At 48.6% G+C, this 16,127-nt stretch overlaps 1 protein-coding gene across 8 annotated transcripts in view; it reads left to right on the top strand.

Annotated features, from left to right (window-relative positions):
• Positions 1-16,127, top strand: part of FRMPD2 (FERM and PDZ domain containing 2) — a 125,163-nt gene that overhangs the window by 18,007 nt on the left and 91,029 nt on the right. For 7 of the 8 annotated variants that reach the window (XM_017504652.2, XM_037729966.1, XM_037729968.1 and 4 more), the window contains exons 2-5: positions 5,769-5,894; positions 8,218-8,375; positions 12,537-12,602; positions 15,180-15,371. In XM_017504652.2, coding sequence (XP_017360141.1) covers positions 5,769-5,894; positions 8,218-8,375; positions 12,537-12,602; positions 15,180-15,371 — 542 coding nt within the window. Of the gene's footprint in view, positions 1-5,768; positions 5,895-8,217; positions 8,376-12,480; positions 12,603-15,179; positions 15,372-16,127 lie in introns of those variants that run through there. The other variant, XM_037729971.1, reaches the window with a different exon arrangement.

Below are 16,127 nucleotides of genomic sequence, written 5' to 3'. Positions count from 1 at the left end.
AGGGAGGCGGGGGAGATTTAAAACAGAAGAGGAGAAGGCGATGTGACCACAGAGGCAGAGACTGGAGTGACATGGCCACAGCTGAGGAATGCGGGCAGCTGGCAGAAGCTGGAGAAGGAGGTCGGGGAAGGATTCTCCCTCGGAGCCTGTGGAGGGTCCATGGTCTTGTGGACACCTGGACTTTAGCCCAGTCAAACTGATTTTGGATTTCTTGTCTCTGGAACTATGAGATAATAAATTTCTGTTGTGTTAATCTGTGAGATTTGTGGTAATTTATTATAGAAGCCATAGGAAACCATACAGGACCTCAAATAGAATCCTGAGGGACAACACTTCAGGGACCGTGAGAGGGAGAAAGAATGCTGAGGAGGTGAGGGCGAGCCAGGAGTTTGGAGAAACAAGGAGTGTTCCAAGGAGAGACAGTGGCCTGGTCCCCTGACCCATGAGGCCAGGAGTCCTGTGCCTCGTCCCTGTCCTGTAAAGCCTCCTCTGCTTCCCCTGGTTCCACTCCTTCTCCTCCTGGGCAGTGGCACCTTGGGCTCCAGAGCTGGAAAGATCCTTAGAGGCCTCTGAGACCTTGGTCCAAGTTCTGTCCCAATGCAGGGGTGTCTCCAGGGCATTCCAGCATTCCAGACAGTTGCCAATCTTGCTAACCAGCCACAGAGGTGAAGGCCAGACGTTGTGGATGGTGGCTTGATGGTGAGCTGGGGAGGGGAGATGAATGAAGACAGAACACCGAAATGTGACCAAAATCTCACAGTTCAAAAGCCACTATACAATCAGTCAGTCGATACACGATTAGGGAGAAGAGAGAATCTTACTTCTTCAGAAGCCGGCACTTTACAAATGCTGCAAAATATCTTGGCAACAAATGCTTGTGGTGTGCTCCCTGGGGGAGGTGGCTGAGCCCTGCACTTGACACTCGGGAATCGACTGGGCAGCTCTCGAGGGGACATGGACCCCAGGGTTCTTCCTGGGCGTGGGGAAGGACAGGGAGCAGATGCAAGCCTCGCCCTTGATTAAAATCATCCCCATTTACAGGACTGGTGCCCATCAGATGAGCTAAGGTGTTAGCTAGCCAGCCCTCCAGAACTCTCCCTTCCTTCTAGTTAATACTCAGCCACAGGCCAGCGTCAAAGTCTTCTCCTTGGCTCTGCAGTGTGGGTTGCACCTGCTCTGGAAACCAGCAGGTAGGCCAAGATTCATATTGCTCCTAGGCCAAAATGCAAACTCTTTGCCTTGACCTAAGAGGTCTGCAAGCAGACGGGGCCTGCTCACCTCTCCAACACCACCTCCCACCTCCCTACCCCTTGTTTACCACCCTGACCTCCCTCACTACGGGTGGGCTTCTTTCAGTTTTTGGGATCTGCCAAACTCTGGGATTCCATGCTTGCTCTTCCCTCTACCTGGGAAGTTTTTCCCATGGCTGGTGCCTTCTCAACCTCCAAATCTCAGCTTCAGTGGCACCTCCTGGAGATGCCTTCCTTGACCACTTCAGCTAAGATGTCCCCCACACCAAAGGCTTGCTACAGTGCATTGCCTTTTCTACTTCATAGTCTGTCGTTCTACAGAATTGTTTTATTCGCTTACCTTCTTGTCCTCTGTCTCCCTCTGCCCATCCCCATGCCTCTCAGGGTAGGATGTTAACATTATTCCTCATTCTACTCGTAGTACAGAGCTTGAAATATACTAGGTCCTTGACGAGTATTTATTAAATGTAGTGATGGCTGAGGCCAGGCTGTAGGGACAGCCTCACAGCTGGAGCTCAGGGCCCCTGTTGCCATGGCACATGGGAGAGGGAGGCCCAAGTGGAAGCGCTAAAGATCAAGGGCAGGGGAGAAGATTCTAGCCAGGGAGAGGGGCTGCTACCGGACCAGGCCAACAAAAGCGAGTCCTGGCAGGCAGGATGCTCCTCAGTCTGGGAACTCATTGAAAAGGACCTGAGGAAGCTTCTGGATGGGCTAGTGGAGTCTCAAATGGCAAAGAAGACTTCTACGCTACTACATGAGCCCAGAAGCCTTCAGATACTGCTCAGTACAGAGTCCGTCCACGTAGGTGAGATCTGGGAAGGTGCATGAGAGATAAGCGTTGGGGTGGGAGAGGGGCCCCCAAAGGAATGCCCACTGACTGGATGCTTTCCCAGCACACCCTCAGTGTCAGGTCTATCTGTGCGTGGGATCCCTGCATCCTTTACATAGCTAATGATCCCCTTTTCAGTACATGATACAGCCCACCAGACTATGAAAAAATTGGAGAGAAGCCCAGAGGCATCTTGGTGTGATGGCTGAAGGCTGATGACTGTTTCATAGCCTGAGATTACAGGCCGCATAAAGTGCTTTACAGCATCTCCACAGCCAGCATAATACGGTGGGGAAGAGCCCTGCCTCAGAGACCAAGAGCATAAACCCAAATCCAAGCTATGTGACACGGGCCAAGTCACTTAATCTCTCTGTCCCTCAGTTCCTCATCTGTCAAAGGGGGCCCTATTTCAGAAGGCTGTCATGAGGCTTAAATGAGTTTGCACATAAAGCACTCTGAACAGTGCCTGGTGTACAGTAAATGCTATGGAAGTGTTGCTTGTTACTGTCATTCAAGGAAGTAGCGGTGGACTTTGAAGTAGTATTCTCAATATCACACAGAGATAACAATGTTAATTGTGAGTCCAGGCTGGTTCTTGAGGGCTGGTGGGCTAGTGTGGAGGAATGTCTTACTTCATAATTTATCACAAGCCCAGTGTGACGGAACATGGTGAGGGAGGAACATGGTGAGCAAGGGACAGGGAGGTGGGAAGTGGGAGGGTAGGAAGAGGGAGGTGAGCAAGGAACGGGGAGGTGGGAGGTGGGAGGGTAGGAAGAGGGAGGTGAGCAAGGAACGGGGAGGTGGGAGGTGGGAGGGTAGGAAGAGGGAGGTGAGCAAGGAACGGGGAGGTGGGAGGTGGGAGGGTAGGAAGAGGGAGGTGAGCAAGGAACGGGGAGGTGGGAGTGGGAGGGTAGGAAGAGGGAGGTGAGCAAGGAACGGGGAGGTGGGAGGTGGAGTTGGAGAGGTGGCAGGCCCTGTCTGCCTGCCAGACCTCTCAGGTCAGGTGAAAGAGTTTGCACTTTTGCCTAGCAGCAATACAATTCTTGGCCTACCTGCTAGCTTGCAGAGCATGCATAACCCACACTGTAATCCCGAGGCCATTCAGGGAAATTCAGAGCTCTGGTTGGTTCCCAGGCTTCCTGCACTCTCCGGGAACCAACTTGCCGCTGCGGGCAGATCATAACGTTCCACTGCAACACTGTAGTTGGTCGGGTAGGGAGCTGGTGCTGAAAACTGGAATCACACCTTTCCTTTTGCAGAGGGACCATGCGTGTACATTGGAACAAGCATGACCGCTTTTTTTTTTTTTAATTGAAAGGATGATGAGTAGTTTTCTGCAACTGACTCCTGGATCATGGTTATATTTGATATGGAAGTTGTGATCCTGACACTTCCAATAATAACAGCAACTTCAAGCCTCAGGTGACTCTTAGCTTTTAAAAAAGAAGCATGCTTGATTGGCAAACCCTATCAATTATGTGTTTTTCCAGATGCTGGATGCTCCTTTTAAGAAATTCTAATAAGAGAAAAAAGGGTTCCAATCAAAACACATTTTTATTGTCTTTTACATTTACCTGTGTTATTATCTTCACTGGTGCTCACGTTTCGTCATGTGTGTTTGAATTACTGTCTAGTGTCTTTTCTTTCAGTCTGAAGGACTCCTATTAGTAGTTCCTGCGGGAAGGTTGTGCTAGCAACAAATTCGCATGGTTTTTGTTTATGTTGATATGTCTCAATTTCTCTTTCAATTTCGAAGGATTGAGTGCTTTGTTGTCTGCCAAATTCTTATTTGACAGCCTTCCCTCCAAGTATTTTGATAAAATATCAAAAGCATATTTTGATATTGTGTGGGGTTTTTCTAATGACTTTGTGAATTTAAAAAAATGCACTAAGTCTTCTAGGCTGGTGTGGCTATTTAAGACCATATGTCATCCAACTGCCTTTTGGCCTCCGTAAGGTTTTTAATGAGAAATCAGCTGTTCATCGTATTGGGGAATCCTTATTTGTGATGAGTCCTGAGTATTTCCTCCCATTCCTGCCCGCTAAAAGTTTACAGTTGTATGTTCTACATTAAACCTACGATTTATTTTTAAGTAATTTTTGCATAAGGTGTAAGGTTTAGGCCCATGTTCAGCTTTTTTCCGTGATGGATCCAGCAATATTTGTTGAAAAGTTTGTCTTCTTGCATTGAATTATTGTACTGAAATAAAGTTTGTAACTAGCCACACCAGCCTAGAAGACTTTTAGTGAATTTTTGTCTAGTCATAAAGCAATTTAAGAAAATCTCCCCCATTCAATATTTTATTTTGGGATTTAGAGATTTTTCTAAGAATCATGATCTTGTTCTTCCCCATTTTTATCTTTAATAAGCAATCTTTCATGTGGTTATAGAGAGTTAGAAACATGTGGTGGAATGGGAATGCCTAGTCCATAAGTCTCAAACACTTTATAAAACGAGAGGAGAGACTTTAAAAAAGAAAAGAAAAGAAAAGGTAAAGGAAGGAAAGGGAAGAAAAAGAAAAGAAATGGAAATATAAGAAAAAGAGGGAGGGCCTGGAGTTCAGCTTTGAAATCATTACTTTTTACCTGATTACCTTGGACTTCTTTCCCGTCTGTAAATGGAAACGATAGTCCCTTCTGCACAGACTCCTTGTGATAAGTGACAGTTCGCAGGCCAAGCTTCCTGAGGGGGTCCTGCTGTGGCTCCCTTCCTGCCCCAGGGAGACGTGGCAGAGCAAGCCTCTTTCTCTTGGAACTTGTCTCTCTTCTTGAGGCTGGAGGAGGCTGGTGGCAGACGTGTCTGCAGGGAGCTGGGCAGCTGGGGAGGAGAGCTTGGATTAGTGTGTCAATGGGGTTGGGGATGCCCCTATGTGCTCTTCATCTCGCGCCTGACACTGTACACCCTCCCTGCTTGAGCTCCGACTGTAGAGAAAGATCAGTGAGGATGTAAATGGATTAGGAAAAGCCCCGCTGGCTTCTTCCTGTGCCACCCAGCACCTGGGTCTCTAGAGATTAGTGGGTGGCAGCTTTGTCAGGGAGATAGACATTTAAACATCAGCTTTGGTCTAAAGGCCTTACTTCCCAGAAGAGACAGAAAACTAGCTATCTTCAGCCTCCCCCAGTTTCTCTGAGGCTGCCCCTTTCTGAAACATGGGGCTCATACTTCCGCTAGTAAATCTCGCTTGCACTTCAGGCGGGTGCTGGAGAAAGGGCTGGTACTGGCACCAGATCCAACTCTGCATGTGGCAGCCACAGGTGAAAGATGTGAATCAGGTATTGCAGGCAAAAATGGTTAGCTAACTTCCCCAGACAGAGAAGGAGAGGAGGCCACACACTACCCAGGCATACGTTACGCCCTGCAACAGCTCGTGCCCAACTGGCAGGTGCTATTCTCATGCTTCTTTCGGTCATTCATTTATTTATTCATTTAACCTTTCATTTGGGAGTCCGTTTGTTTACTCATTCACTGAGAACTGACCAGCCAGCCTGGCCAGTCCTCTAATTAACATGTCTTTAACATCTCTGTGTGCTTGGCCCTGTGCCTGACCCCAGGGACCCAGGTGATGAAAACACAGTGCCGGTGCACCATGAGTGGCCGGACCGTGCCTGGCTGGGCCAGAGTGTTGAGTACCGGGCCAGACATGTTCCTGAACATTGCAGGGTCCCTGTCACATGTATCTTTTCCGTAGGCATGAGCCTGTCCTCTGTGACGCTGGCCAGCGCCCTGCAGGTCAGGGGTGAAGCTCTGTCTGAGGAGGAAATCTGGTCCCTCCTGTCCCTGGCTGCTGAGCAGCTCCTGGAAGACCTCCGCAATGGTAAGAGAGTGTGTTTGGGTGGTCAAGTCACGGGGAGTTGTATGTGAAGCTTCCCATACAAACATAGTTCTGGCTGCTGCTGCTGCTGCTGCTTTAAAAGAATTGTTTTTCTCATCAACCTCTGAGAGCACAGAACAAGGTTACTGCTTCTTGATCTGTGATTAGTCTGAGGTATTAGAACGAGTAGACAAACAGAACCCACCCGTGGAGCTGCACTGGGAGGGCAGGCCTGTCTCTTGGACCCATGCCACGTGGCAGAGTTGAAAGAAAGGCTTTGCTTCCGCCTTGGTGTTGCAGCATTTCCAGGCATGCAAAGCCAGGAGGTAGGAAGAGAGCGACTGGGGTTCTATGGGCGTCTAACAGCACATGGGCTGTCTCTGGGCATAGCCAGAGATGAGAGGCAGGGGTCGGTCAGGACACCACTATACTCTGTTCACCAGATGTACACTAGTTCGCCAGGTACTAGTCTGTGCCTCATCAGAAGGCAGACCTAGCCAGGCACGGTGGCTCACGCCTGTGATCCCAACACTTGGGAGGCTGAGGTGGGCAGATCACCTGAGGTCAGGAGTTTGAGACCAGCCTGGCCAACATGGTGAAACCCTGTCTCTACTAAAAATATAAATAAATTGCCAGGCGTGGTGGCGCCCACCTGTAATCTCAGCTACTTGGGAGGCTGAGACAGGAGAATTGCTTGAACCTGGGAGGCAGAGGTTGCAGTGAGCCAAGATTTTGCCACTGCCCTCCAGCCTGAGCAACAAAGCAAGACTTCATCTCAAGAAACAAAACAAAATGAAGAAAAGAAGGCAGACCTACCCTGTGGTCTAAACAAGGGAGGCTAATAGAAAGAATTATTAAATTGTGTTTGAATAGTAACTAAGGCATAGCAAAATGCTGATGGGTTGTGGTGGTTCATGCCTATAATCCCAGCAATTTGAGAGCCAAGGCAGGTGGATTGCCTGAGATCAGGAGTTCAAGACCAGTCTGGCCAGCATGGTGAAACCCTGTCTCTACTAAAAACGCAAAAAAAAAAAAAAAAAAATTAGCCAGATGTGCCTATAATCCCAGCTATTTGGGAGGCTGAGGCAGAGAATTGCTTGAACCTGGGAGGCATAGGTTGCAGTGAGCAGAGATTGTGCCATTGCATTCCAGTCTGAGCAACAAGAGTGCAAAACTCAGTCTCAAGAAAAAAGAAAGAAAAAGAAAAAGAAAAAGCTACTGGGTCTCCTAGGGCTGAGGGCAGGTGTCCAATGAGGGATGAACTTTGAAGGGAAGCCCCCTTCCCAGTTTGGGGTTCGGAGCTGTGCTTGCAGTCCATCATGATGGTAGAATTTGCTGGTGTGCTCAGCCAGAGGTGATCTGCAGTCACGGCTCAGGCAATAGCTGCTGCTGGCCAGGCAGTGAGCAAGCAGAGCTGCTGGGGGTTGGGGGGAGCCTTTGGAGTGTAGGTGGGCTCAGGCAAGTCACCTTTCTGAGGGTTGGTGTGGGCAGGAGGCCTGCTAGGGTGTTGTGTAGACTTGAGAAGGTGGTCACATATCTAGTTCAGGCCTTGAGGTGGCCAAGGGACCTTATATCCTGAGCGTGTGTTCTGTGCAGAGCACTACCTCCAGATGGTCTCCCGCTTGTGCTAAACTCCAGAAACTGTGAGTTAAGGCCTCCTGCAGTGTCTCTCCAGCGCCCTCTACTGAGAAAGCTGCACACTGTGCTCTCAGTACAGGAGAGACCTAAGGGAGAGGTCTCCAAGGATGACTATGCAGCTCCTAGGCGTTAAGCTCCAGAAAAAATGCTGAGTGCCCACACTCAGGTGTCAACTCAGAGGTCACACATGCTTGAGGGTTGCAGTGCATGCAGCAGAGGCTCCTGGCGTGAAAGATCACACATGTTCTGTGAAGGTGATGGGTCCCAGCGTGGGTTGATGGAGGAGGCTGTCATCTGCGCCTCCAGCGTCATCTTCTCCCTCTTCCCTACCCTGGAGGTTCTGATGCACAGCTATAAGGCTCCCAGAAGACCAGCTGCCTTGGGTCCTGGTCTGGCTCTAGAAATTCCAGGTGGGCCTGACCTCTCTTTATCTTTTACCTTGAGACTCTTGGGCCATGGGTGAATTTGGATACAGGTGCTAACTTCCTGCCATGGCCACAGCCACCTTTTATAATTCATGTCCCCATGCATCAGGGTTGAATTTATTCTGTTCCATATCTCCTCCAGTTCTTGCCCACATTTAGGCCCAGAGATGGGTACTACCAGGCACCTGCTGGGCACAGTCCCACTCTGGCCACCCCCAGAGGGAAGCTCTGTCTCTATAGCCCCATCATTGGCTTGGTTTCAGATTCATTGGACTATGTGATCTGCCCCTGGTCAGCCCTGCTTTCTGCAGCTGGAAGCCTTTCTTTCCAAGGCCGTGTTTCTCACATAGAGGCTGCTCCTTTCAAGGCCCCTGAACTGCTACAGGGAAAGAGCGCGGATGAGCAGTCTGATGCGTCTCAGGTAAGCTGTCCATCTCCTCTGCAGCTCCTGAGTCCCGTGCCTGTCCCGACAGCATCCTCAGCTCCCAGCTCAGCCTTGCAGAGCTTGATTGTCAACACCAAAGCAAAGTGGGTTTAAGCATTTTATTCCCAGGCTTTCTTGTCAGCAACTTACTAGCTCATGGACAAGGGCAAGTCCACTTCTCTGAGCCCCAATTTCTACATTGGTAAAGTGGGGTTAATGTGGCTCAACCCCACATTATATTGGCTATTTTCAATATTTAAAAAGAAGTGTTGAAAAGCTGTGGTTAAGCGGGCTGGCACATTGGTACCATTGGCAGTAGGCAGCAAGACAGCTCAAAATGACCCAACATGTCCTCAAGTAGGAATTATCCTAAGGCACAAGAAAATATGGATTTAGCTGCAGCAGTGCTGATTGTCATGTTGCTGACATTAGTGATAAATTGGAAACAAGCTAAATAGTCAGTGAGAGAGGACATGAGACAAAACAGCATTAAAATGAGGCATAGAAGCTTATTTAATGACTTGAAAAGAAATTCAATATATGCACACATAATATTGTCCAAGTTTGGTTAGAGAGAATGAAAGAGAGAGAGAGGAAGTTCTAAAAATACATACACCAAAGTGTCTGCAGTGATTATTTCTGGATGGCAACATCAGCGGAGATTTTTGGTTTTCCTGCAATGGACCTGTTTTGCTTATGAATAGCAAAAGTTTCCGGTAAACATCATTTTTAATTTCAAAGAGAATTTTAATTCTCTTGAAGGAGAGAATGGTGCAAGGCAGACAGACAACACCGGATGGGGCATGGTGGGTGTTTACTCAGTGAGTTCTGTTTCTTCCTCCTCGCCCTTTCATGGGAAAAGTGCAGATGTGAAAATGCTGCCTCCTACAGGAGGCATCCTGGAATGGGGGCTGCTTTCCCTCCAGGCTCTGAAAGGCAGAGAATGGGGCCTTGGTGGCTTCCAGATTTGGTTTGTCTGGGTCCACGTGTCTCTAAGTCAGATTGCAACAGTGAAAGCATGAGAGTTCCAGGCACAGTGGCCCCAGCTCTGGCACCCCCTCCCCTCTGGCATTCTGGAAGTCACTCTGGCATCCAAGCCTACATACCCTCTTACACGGCCAGGACCCCAGGGGTGAATCACTGATTCCTGGACTGAATACAGACTTGGGTGCCTCTCAGATCTGTTTGGGTCTCTTGGCTCCACCTACACCAAGTTGCCTCTTATACCCTGGACTCAGCTAAGATGTCATATCCTGAGCCCTGGGATTGGATTTTCTGCATGACTACGAATGCCAATGCAACCTGAGAATGCAGGGGAGCTAGCTTCTTATGGAGGAAACTTAGCCAGTGGTAAACAAAAGTCTGGAGGGAACTAGAGAATACATTTCCCTCCTCTTTCTCTTGTGGATGACTGTGATGTGTAAGCCTTGCAAGCCTTCTAGAGAAGTCCTGAGTGCTAGGAAGACCTGTCTGCTGCCCTTCCTGCTGTACTCTGTTGCTTGTTGTAAGGAGCTGACCGGCATTTTGACCCTGCATATCACATTGGTCCCTGCCTCCCTTCCCCTTTTCTCTTCACTCTCATTGCCCTGGGCTTGCAGCTCCTGAATGAAGGGTCTGCACTAAACCCTTGCCTCAGGCTCCGCTTTCAGATGTACCTGTGTTAATACAGATTTGAGCGCTCCTGGGGCCCTTCCCTCATCATCCCAGCACTCGCTGGTGAGGAACAGGCATCACCCTCCTGATTGCAGGTTGGTCTCCACTGAGTTCCTTGTGAAGGCCTAGTCACTCCTCTGCCCAGAGCATCTTTGAGCTAGAAAATAATGTGTTTCTCCCTCCTGCATACTTTTCTCCAGGCAGAGGCACGAGGACTCCAATAGTTTCAGGGCTAATAGGCTGAGTTAAGAACTGGGTAAGTGTATTGCTGAGTCCTGGCCAGGAAGATGAGAGGGAGTGTGAGCTGGAAGAGATTCAAGGTGAGACTGATTGAGCTCTGAACTAACCAAACCGCTTCTTTTGCTGTTAGTTTAGCACTCTGGGCATATGAAGCATGGCATGTGGAGTGGGCCTTAAGGGGCCAGAGCTGCTAGCCTTAAGCCCTGTTTATTAGGCTGGGAGGCAGAGTCGCTAGGTTACTTGATCTCTTCCAGATCTCTAACACTCAGTTCTGTCCATCACTGTTCTTTTCTGTTCATCACAGGCTCCTGTCTTCATCCAACTTGGCATAGGTCCATGGCAGGATCAGTTGGGCAACTAGGAGAATGCTCCCTGGACAGGCTATGCTCAGAGTCCTCCCCAAGTCCTGGGCCTTGTTCTGGTGCTGGGAGGATGTACCCAGACCCCTCTGCCTGGACCAATATCCTGCCCTAACCAGCGCACTGACATATTTCCCCAACTACTTGGCATCTTAGCCCCAGGCACAGGTCAGGTGGAAGGTGTGGGCAGGTCTCTAACTACAAGTCATCTGTGCTGCTAGAACCCCATCCCATGCTCATGGCAGGCGTCACCAGTCAAACACAGCCTTCTTTCCCACTGAGCCAGGAGTTGCTTTCAAAATCCTTCTCAACAACCCTTTACTGGCAGTGTCCACCAATGGGCTGAATTCACAATTTTGAAAGAAGCCTTTTGTCATGTGGCCAAGGCCTTGCCCTAAGACACTTTTAGCCAGAGCCCTTGGAATCCATGTGAACTTCTAGGTGTGGGTAGTGCCTCTGGCAGGGCTCAGGGTGCAGGAGCTCTGTCTACACTTCAGTCCCTGCAGCTCCACAGGTTTTTATAGTCTATTGTGCTGACCATGTGGGAAGACCAGCCTTGTAGGTGGCAGTCACTGCAATTGGTTCTGGGAGCTTGTTGGGTTAATGGGAAAGAAATGGCCATCTGCTAAGCCCTGCTCTTCAAGTCCTTTCTCCGGAAATGGGGATGCAGCTTGTGAGCTTTTTTGCATCGTATCTATGCACGTTCATCTGAGGGGTGGGAGCTGGTTTCAGGATACAATTTCAAGGGAAGATGAGAGCTAATGAATTGGCACAGGTGACATTGAACACATCTTGACTTTGATATATGAACAACCAAAACCAAAAACTAAAACCACTTGTATTAAATCTAGTGGGCGGCTCAAATAACTATGTGTTTTTACATGCCATGTTTCATTACCTCATTGTTTCCTTTTAAAGTTCCAAAAATGATTTCCTGAAAAGACAGACCTTATGGGAAATGTGCCTTGTCAGTTACAATAGAAGCCCCACAATAAAAGCCAACTGACATTGATTGAGGACTGGCATAATCCAGAAGTCATGAAGCCAAGCGGGGACAATTACAATGCCTGCACCACAGGATTGCAGTGGGAGTAAATAAGTTTATACGGGTGAAAGACATAGAAAAGGCTTGGCACGCCGTAAGTGTTCTATGTCCAATAATAGCAATAACAGTAGCAATAATAGTTAATACTACCATCTTCAGGTGCTTTTGACTTAATCTATTAGAATTCAGGCAGAATCCTCATTTCTAAGATGAAGAAACTGAGGGTCAGAGATGTCAGACAATGCTCTTCCCATGACACCATTTTGCTTTTTGACAAGATATGGTGCTTTTTAATCAGGCTGAACCATAATGTGTCATGGAAACAGAAGGCCTAAAATACAGTGGTGAGGACCAAAGATATAGTTATTAGTTACTTAACAAGAGGTCTAGGGATTGATTAGCCGCTGATTTATGTCATCAAGGATCCAGACTGTGTATTTCCATTCTACCTTCCCCAGTGTCTGGCTTTCTGTCCTGTGCCTACTGCTTCATTGTCACAGAATGGCTGCGAAGACTTCATGTATTAATCACATCAATGTTCAAGGCAGGAACAAAGGGGAAAGGGTGGGGCCTGTCACATGTGTCCTTTTGTCAGTAAAGCAAAAGCCTTATCAGAAGCCCCCTAACAGATTTCTCTTACGCCTTTCACCAAAACTGAGTGTCATGGTTTCTGCTAGAAAGCAAAGTTCTGGCTTTCTAGCCTCTGGAGTAGGAGGTGACAAGGGTTAAGGGAGTTGCAGATGGTGCTGGACTAGCCAGACAACAGTGTCTGCTCATGCAGAAATTGGATGTATTTTCCTTGCAGGACCATGGAATAGCGGAGGGGATTGGAATCTAATCATGTTCTCTTGTTTTGGGCAGATGCACGTCTATTCTTTAGGAATGACCCTCTACTGGTCGGCAGGGTTTCATGTTCCGCCAAATCAGGTTTGTAAACAAGATACTCCAAGTCTTGCCAGGCTATGTCTTTGGGTTTATTTAGTGGTTTTCTTCTGACCAAGGACCACATTTACTGAGGACACATATTGCCACTCTCTCCTCCTAGGTCCTAAGCAAGCTTTGCAAACTCATTACACAACTCCTCACTGCTAGTGCAGAAACAACCTCAGAATCCTACTCAACATAGCACTCTGGGCAGCCACAATTTGAGATTGGCAAGCAAGATTGGCCATCTCTGCTCAGAGGAAGTATTAATAGCAAGCTAGAGAGTTTTATAGACACTGAAGATACAGATTTGCATGTATTTTAAAAAGGCTTTAAAACAGCCCTTCCCAAAGTGAGATGCTTCTCTGAAAAAGGCTTCTGTGCTCAACAGATTTGGGTAAACGCTCTCTACAATATCTCCCTTTCAAAGATTTTTAGTCATTTATTAAAGACTACAAGAAGGCTCAGAAACTTTTAAACTTTATCTTGGCGAGGCATGGTGGCTCACACCTGTAGTCCCAGCACTTTGGAAGGCTAAGGCGGGCAGATCACTTGAGCTCAGGAGTTAGAGACCAGCCTGGACAACACGGCAAAACAAAATACAAAAGTTAGCTGGGTGTGGTGGTACATGTCTGTAGTCCCCGCTACTCGGGAGGCTGAAGTGTGAGAATCACTTAAACCCTGGAGATTGGGAGGGGAAGATTGCAGTGAGCAGAGATGGCACCACTGCACTCCAGCCTGGGTAACAGAGCAAAATTCTGTCTCAAAAAAGAAATACATAAAAATATCCTAACATTTTATACAATTTTCAACTATAGAATATAAGTTTTTGTGTACATTTCCATTTGACACCGTAACAATTCCTTAGAGACTGGTGTCATAACAACACATGCTGGAGAGCTCTTCCCAGCTGACCTGGCCAGACTGGCTCCCTCCCTCCTCCTCCCTTCCTTCCTGCCTTTCTTTCTACTCACCCCTACCTGCTCCGATTCAACATCCGGGTGCTTCCTGGGTGGTCTTTCTAAAACAGAGACTAGCTCATGACACCCCTAGCATGCAATCTTTTGTAGCACCTCACTCCCCATGGGGTTACCTTCTGGCTTCTCAGTGAGACATACCTGGAGCCTAGGATGGGGTCCCTGCTCCCGTCTAGTTCCCCTTTGGCACTCTGCCACAATCAGGTCTGGCTTCCTGGGTGTGTGTCCTGTGTAATAGCACAGGGTCCTGCATTTAGTTTAATGCTCTGCTCTCACTGTCTTGGAATGTTTAATAATTTTGAACAAGGGACCCCACACTGCCATTTTCCCCCGGGCGCCTGTCCTGCTCATAACCCCTTTCCATTCAGACACGTGCCAGCTCATCTGCATCTTTGTGTCTTTGCACACACTGCTCCCTCCACCAGCACGTCACCCCCCACTTTTCTCCTGGTTAACTCCAGTCTGGGCTAAGCCCCTTCCTCTACATTAGTGCCATGGTCTGTGCTTCCCAAGGTCAAAGCCCTTGTCATCCTGTATGATCTTTGTCTCTTTTAGTGACCGTCTCTCTCATCACACTGTTTTTTTCCTGAAAGCAGGGACTGTATCTGGTGTGGCTGTGCAGCACCAGGCACAGAAGAGGCCTCTGATTTGCTGTGAAGGCGGGACAGCAGCTTGGCTGTACAGAGCTAGGCGCTCACAGCTGCTGCTCCCTGGCAAGAAGCGGTAGTGCAGCCTTTATCTGGAAAGTGATTTGCGGTGTGGGTTGAGCTGGAGGAAAAGTCTGACTTTGAATCTGAATTTGAGACCTTTCTCATATGAATTGTGGTCATTTAAATGCAGGGGGGAAATGCCCATCTTTACTAAAAGTACAAAAATTAACCAGGCCTGGTGGCGGGCACCTGGAATCCCAGCTACTTGGGAGGCTGAGGCAGGGAATTGCTTGAACCCTGTAGGTGGAGGTTGCAGTGAGCTGAGATTGTGCCACTGCACTCCAGCTTGGGTGACAGAGCGAGACTCCATCTCAAAAAAAAAAAAAAAAAAAAACATGCTTCTGTTTCCTTTTGCTCCGTGGGTACACGTGACATAAAGTTCAAGCAACAACAATTGAGCACTTGTGCTCACTGCTGGCTGTACCGAAGTGAACAGGAATAGGCCACAGTCCGTATGTTCCTAGAGCTCACATTCCAGGGGGAAGGCCCAGTGAGACCCCCGGAGTAACTGGATACAATGACAAGCTGTGCAGGTGAACTTGAGTGGAAGGCTGACCTCTGGTTTGATTTGGGGTGCTTGGCACAGGTGGAAATCCACCTTGTCAAAGCGTCTATTTTTCATGAGCATTCCAAGCACATGCTTGGGCAGAAGGGTGTTCTGGACTAGAAAGCCGCAGACAACACACAACTGATGCAGGGATGATTGCTCTGCACTTGGCGGCCTCAGTGACGGATCTTGTGTCTGTCCTTAAACTCTCCAAAAGGAGCAGGCATCCGCTCTGGTGCTTGTGGGAACAGCTGTTTCCATGTCCCCAAGGCCCGCCTGATAGGTGCTGGCCTCGCAGCGACAGCTCTGGCTGCGCTCCCTTCTCACCTCACCTGTCTGCCTCCAGCCCCTGCAGCTCCGCGAGCCCCTGCACTCCATCCTGCTGACCATGTGCGAAGACCAGCCTCACAGGCGGTGCACGTTGCAATCGGTTCTGGAAGCTTGTCGGGTTCATGAGAAAGAAGTGTCTGTCTACCCGGCCCCTGCTGGTCTCCACATCAGAAGGCTGGTTGGCTTGGTTCTGGGCACCATTTCTGAGGTGGGTAGAGAACTGTGCTTTTCAATCAGTAGCTGCTGGTCATGTATGGCTATTAAAATTTAAATTAGCTAAATTATAATTAACTAACATAAAATAAAACATTAAATTCATTCATCACATCTGTCACATTTCAAGTGCTCAGTTGCCACTTGTAGCGAGTGATGACCCTATTGGACAGAGTGAATCTAGAACATTCTCGTCATTGCAGTTCTATTGGGCAGTGCTGGCAAAGACCTTTGGGCAAGCCTCAGTTTCTCACATAGCAAAGACACTTGAGATCTTTGCAAGTGCCTCTTTACACAAAGCAATCATGTTGAGAACCCATGATTCAGTTCTCTTATCAAAATTCAACTCTAGGTTCTATACAGAAGCCTTCCCTGACCTTGTTTGTGTGGTTCCTGGCTGCCCTCCCCCCTGCTGTTTTGTACCTGCGGGGGGGGGGGGGGGTCCTTTGTTGTGCTTGTCACGCTGTGCTGCTTGCTGCCCTGTACTCTCCCCAGTGCGCAGCAGGGGGCCTGATGCATAGCAGCCATTTGACTTAGGTTGGATTCTGTCCAAGCTAACCCAGAGACAAGGATTCTTGAGCAAGTTATTTATTGGGGAAATGCTCCTGGGAGAGGGGAGTGATGGTAGCACAGCTGACAAGTGGCAGGATATATTCTCAGCTGGAGACGGCCCCAGCCTGGCCCCCTGGAGAGCTCTAGTACAGGAATGGCACCATGGAGCTGGTCCCTTACGAGACCAGGGCAGAGCTGG

Source organism: Cebus imitator, unplaced genomic scaffold (genome assembly GCF_001604975.1).
Source record: "Cebus imitator isolate Cc_AM_T3 unplaced genomic scaffold, Cebus_imitator-1.0 Scaffold326, whole genome shotgun sequence".
NCBI classification, from domain to species: Eukaryota; Metazoa; Chordata; class Mammalia; order Primates; family Cebidae; genus Cebus; species Cebus imitator.
Note: the sequence above shows the minus strand (reverse complement) of the source record. Positions and strands in the feature narration are given on the sequence as shown.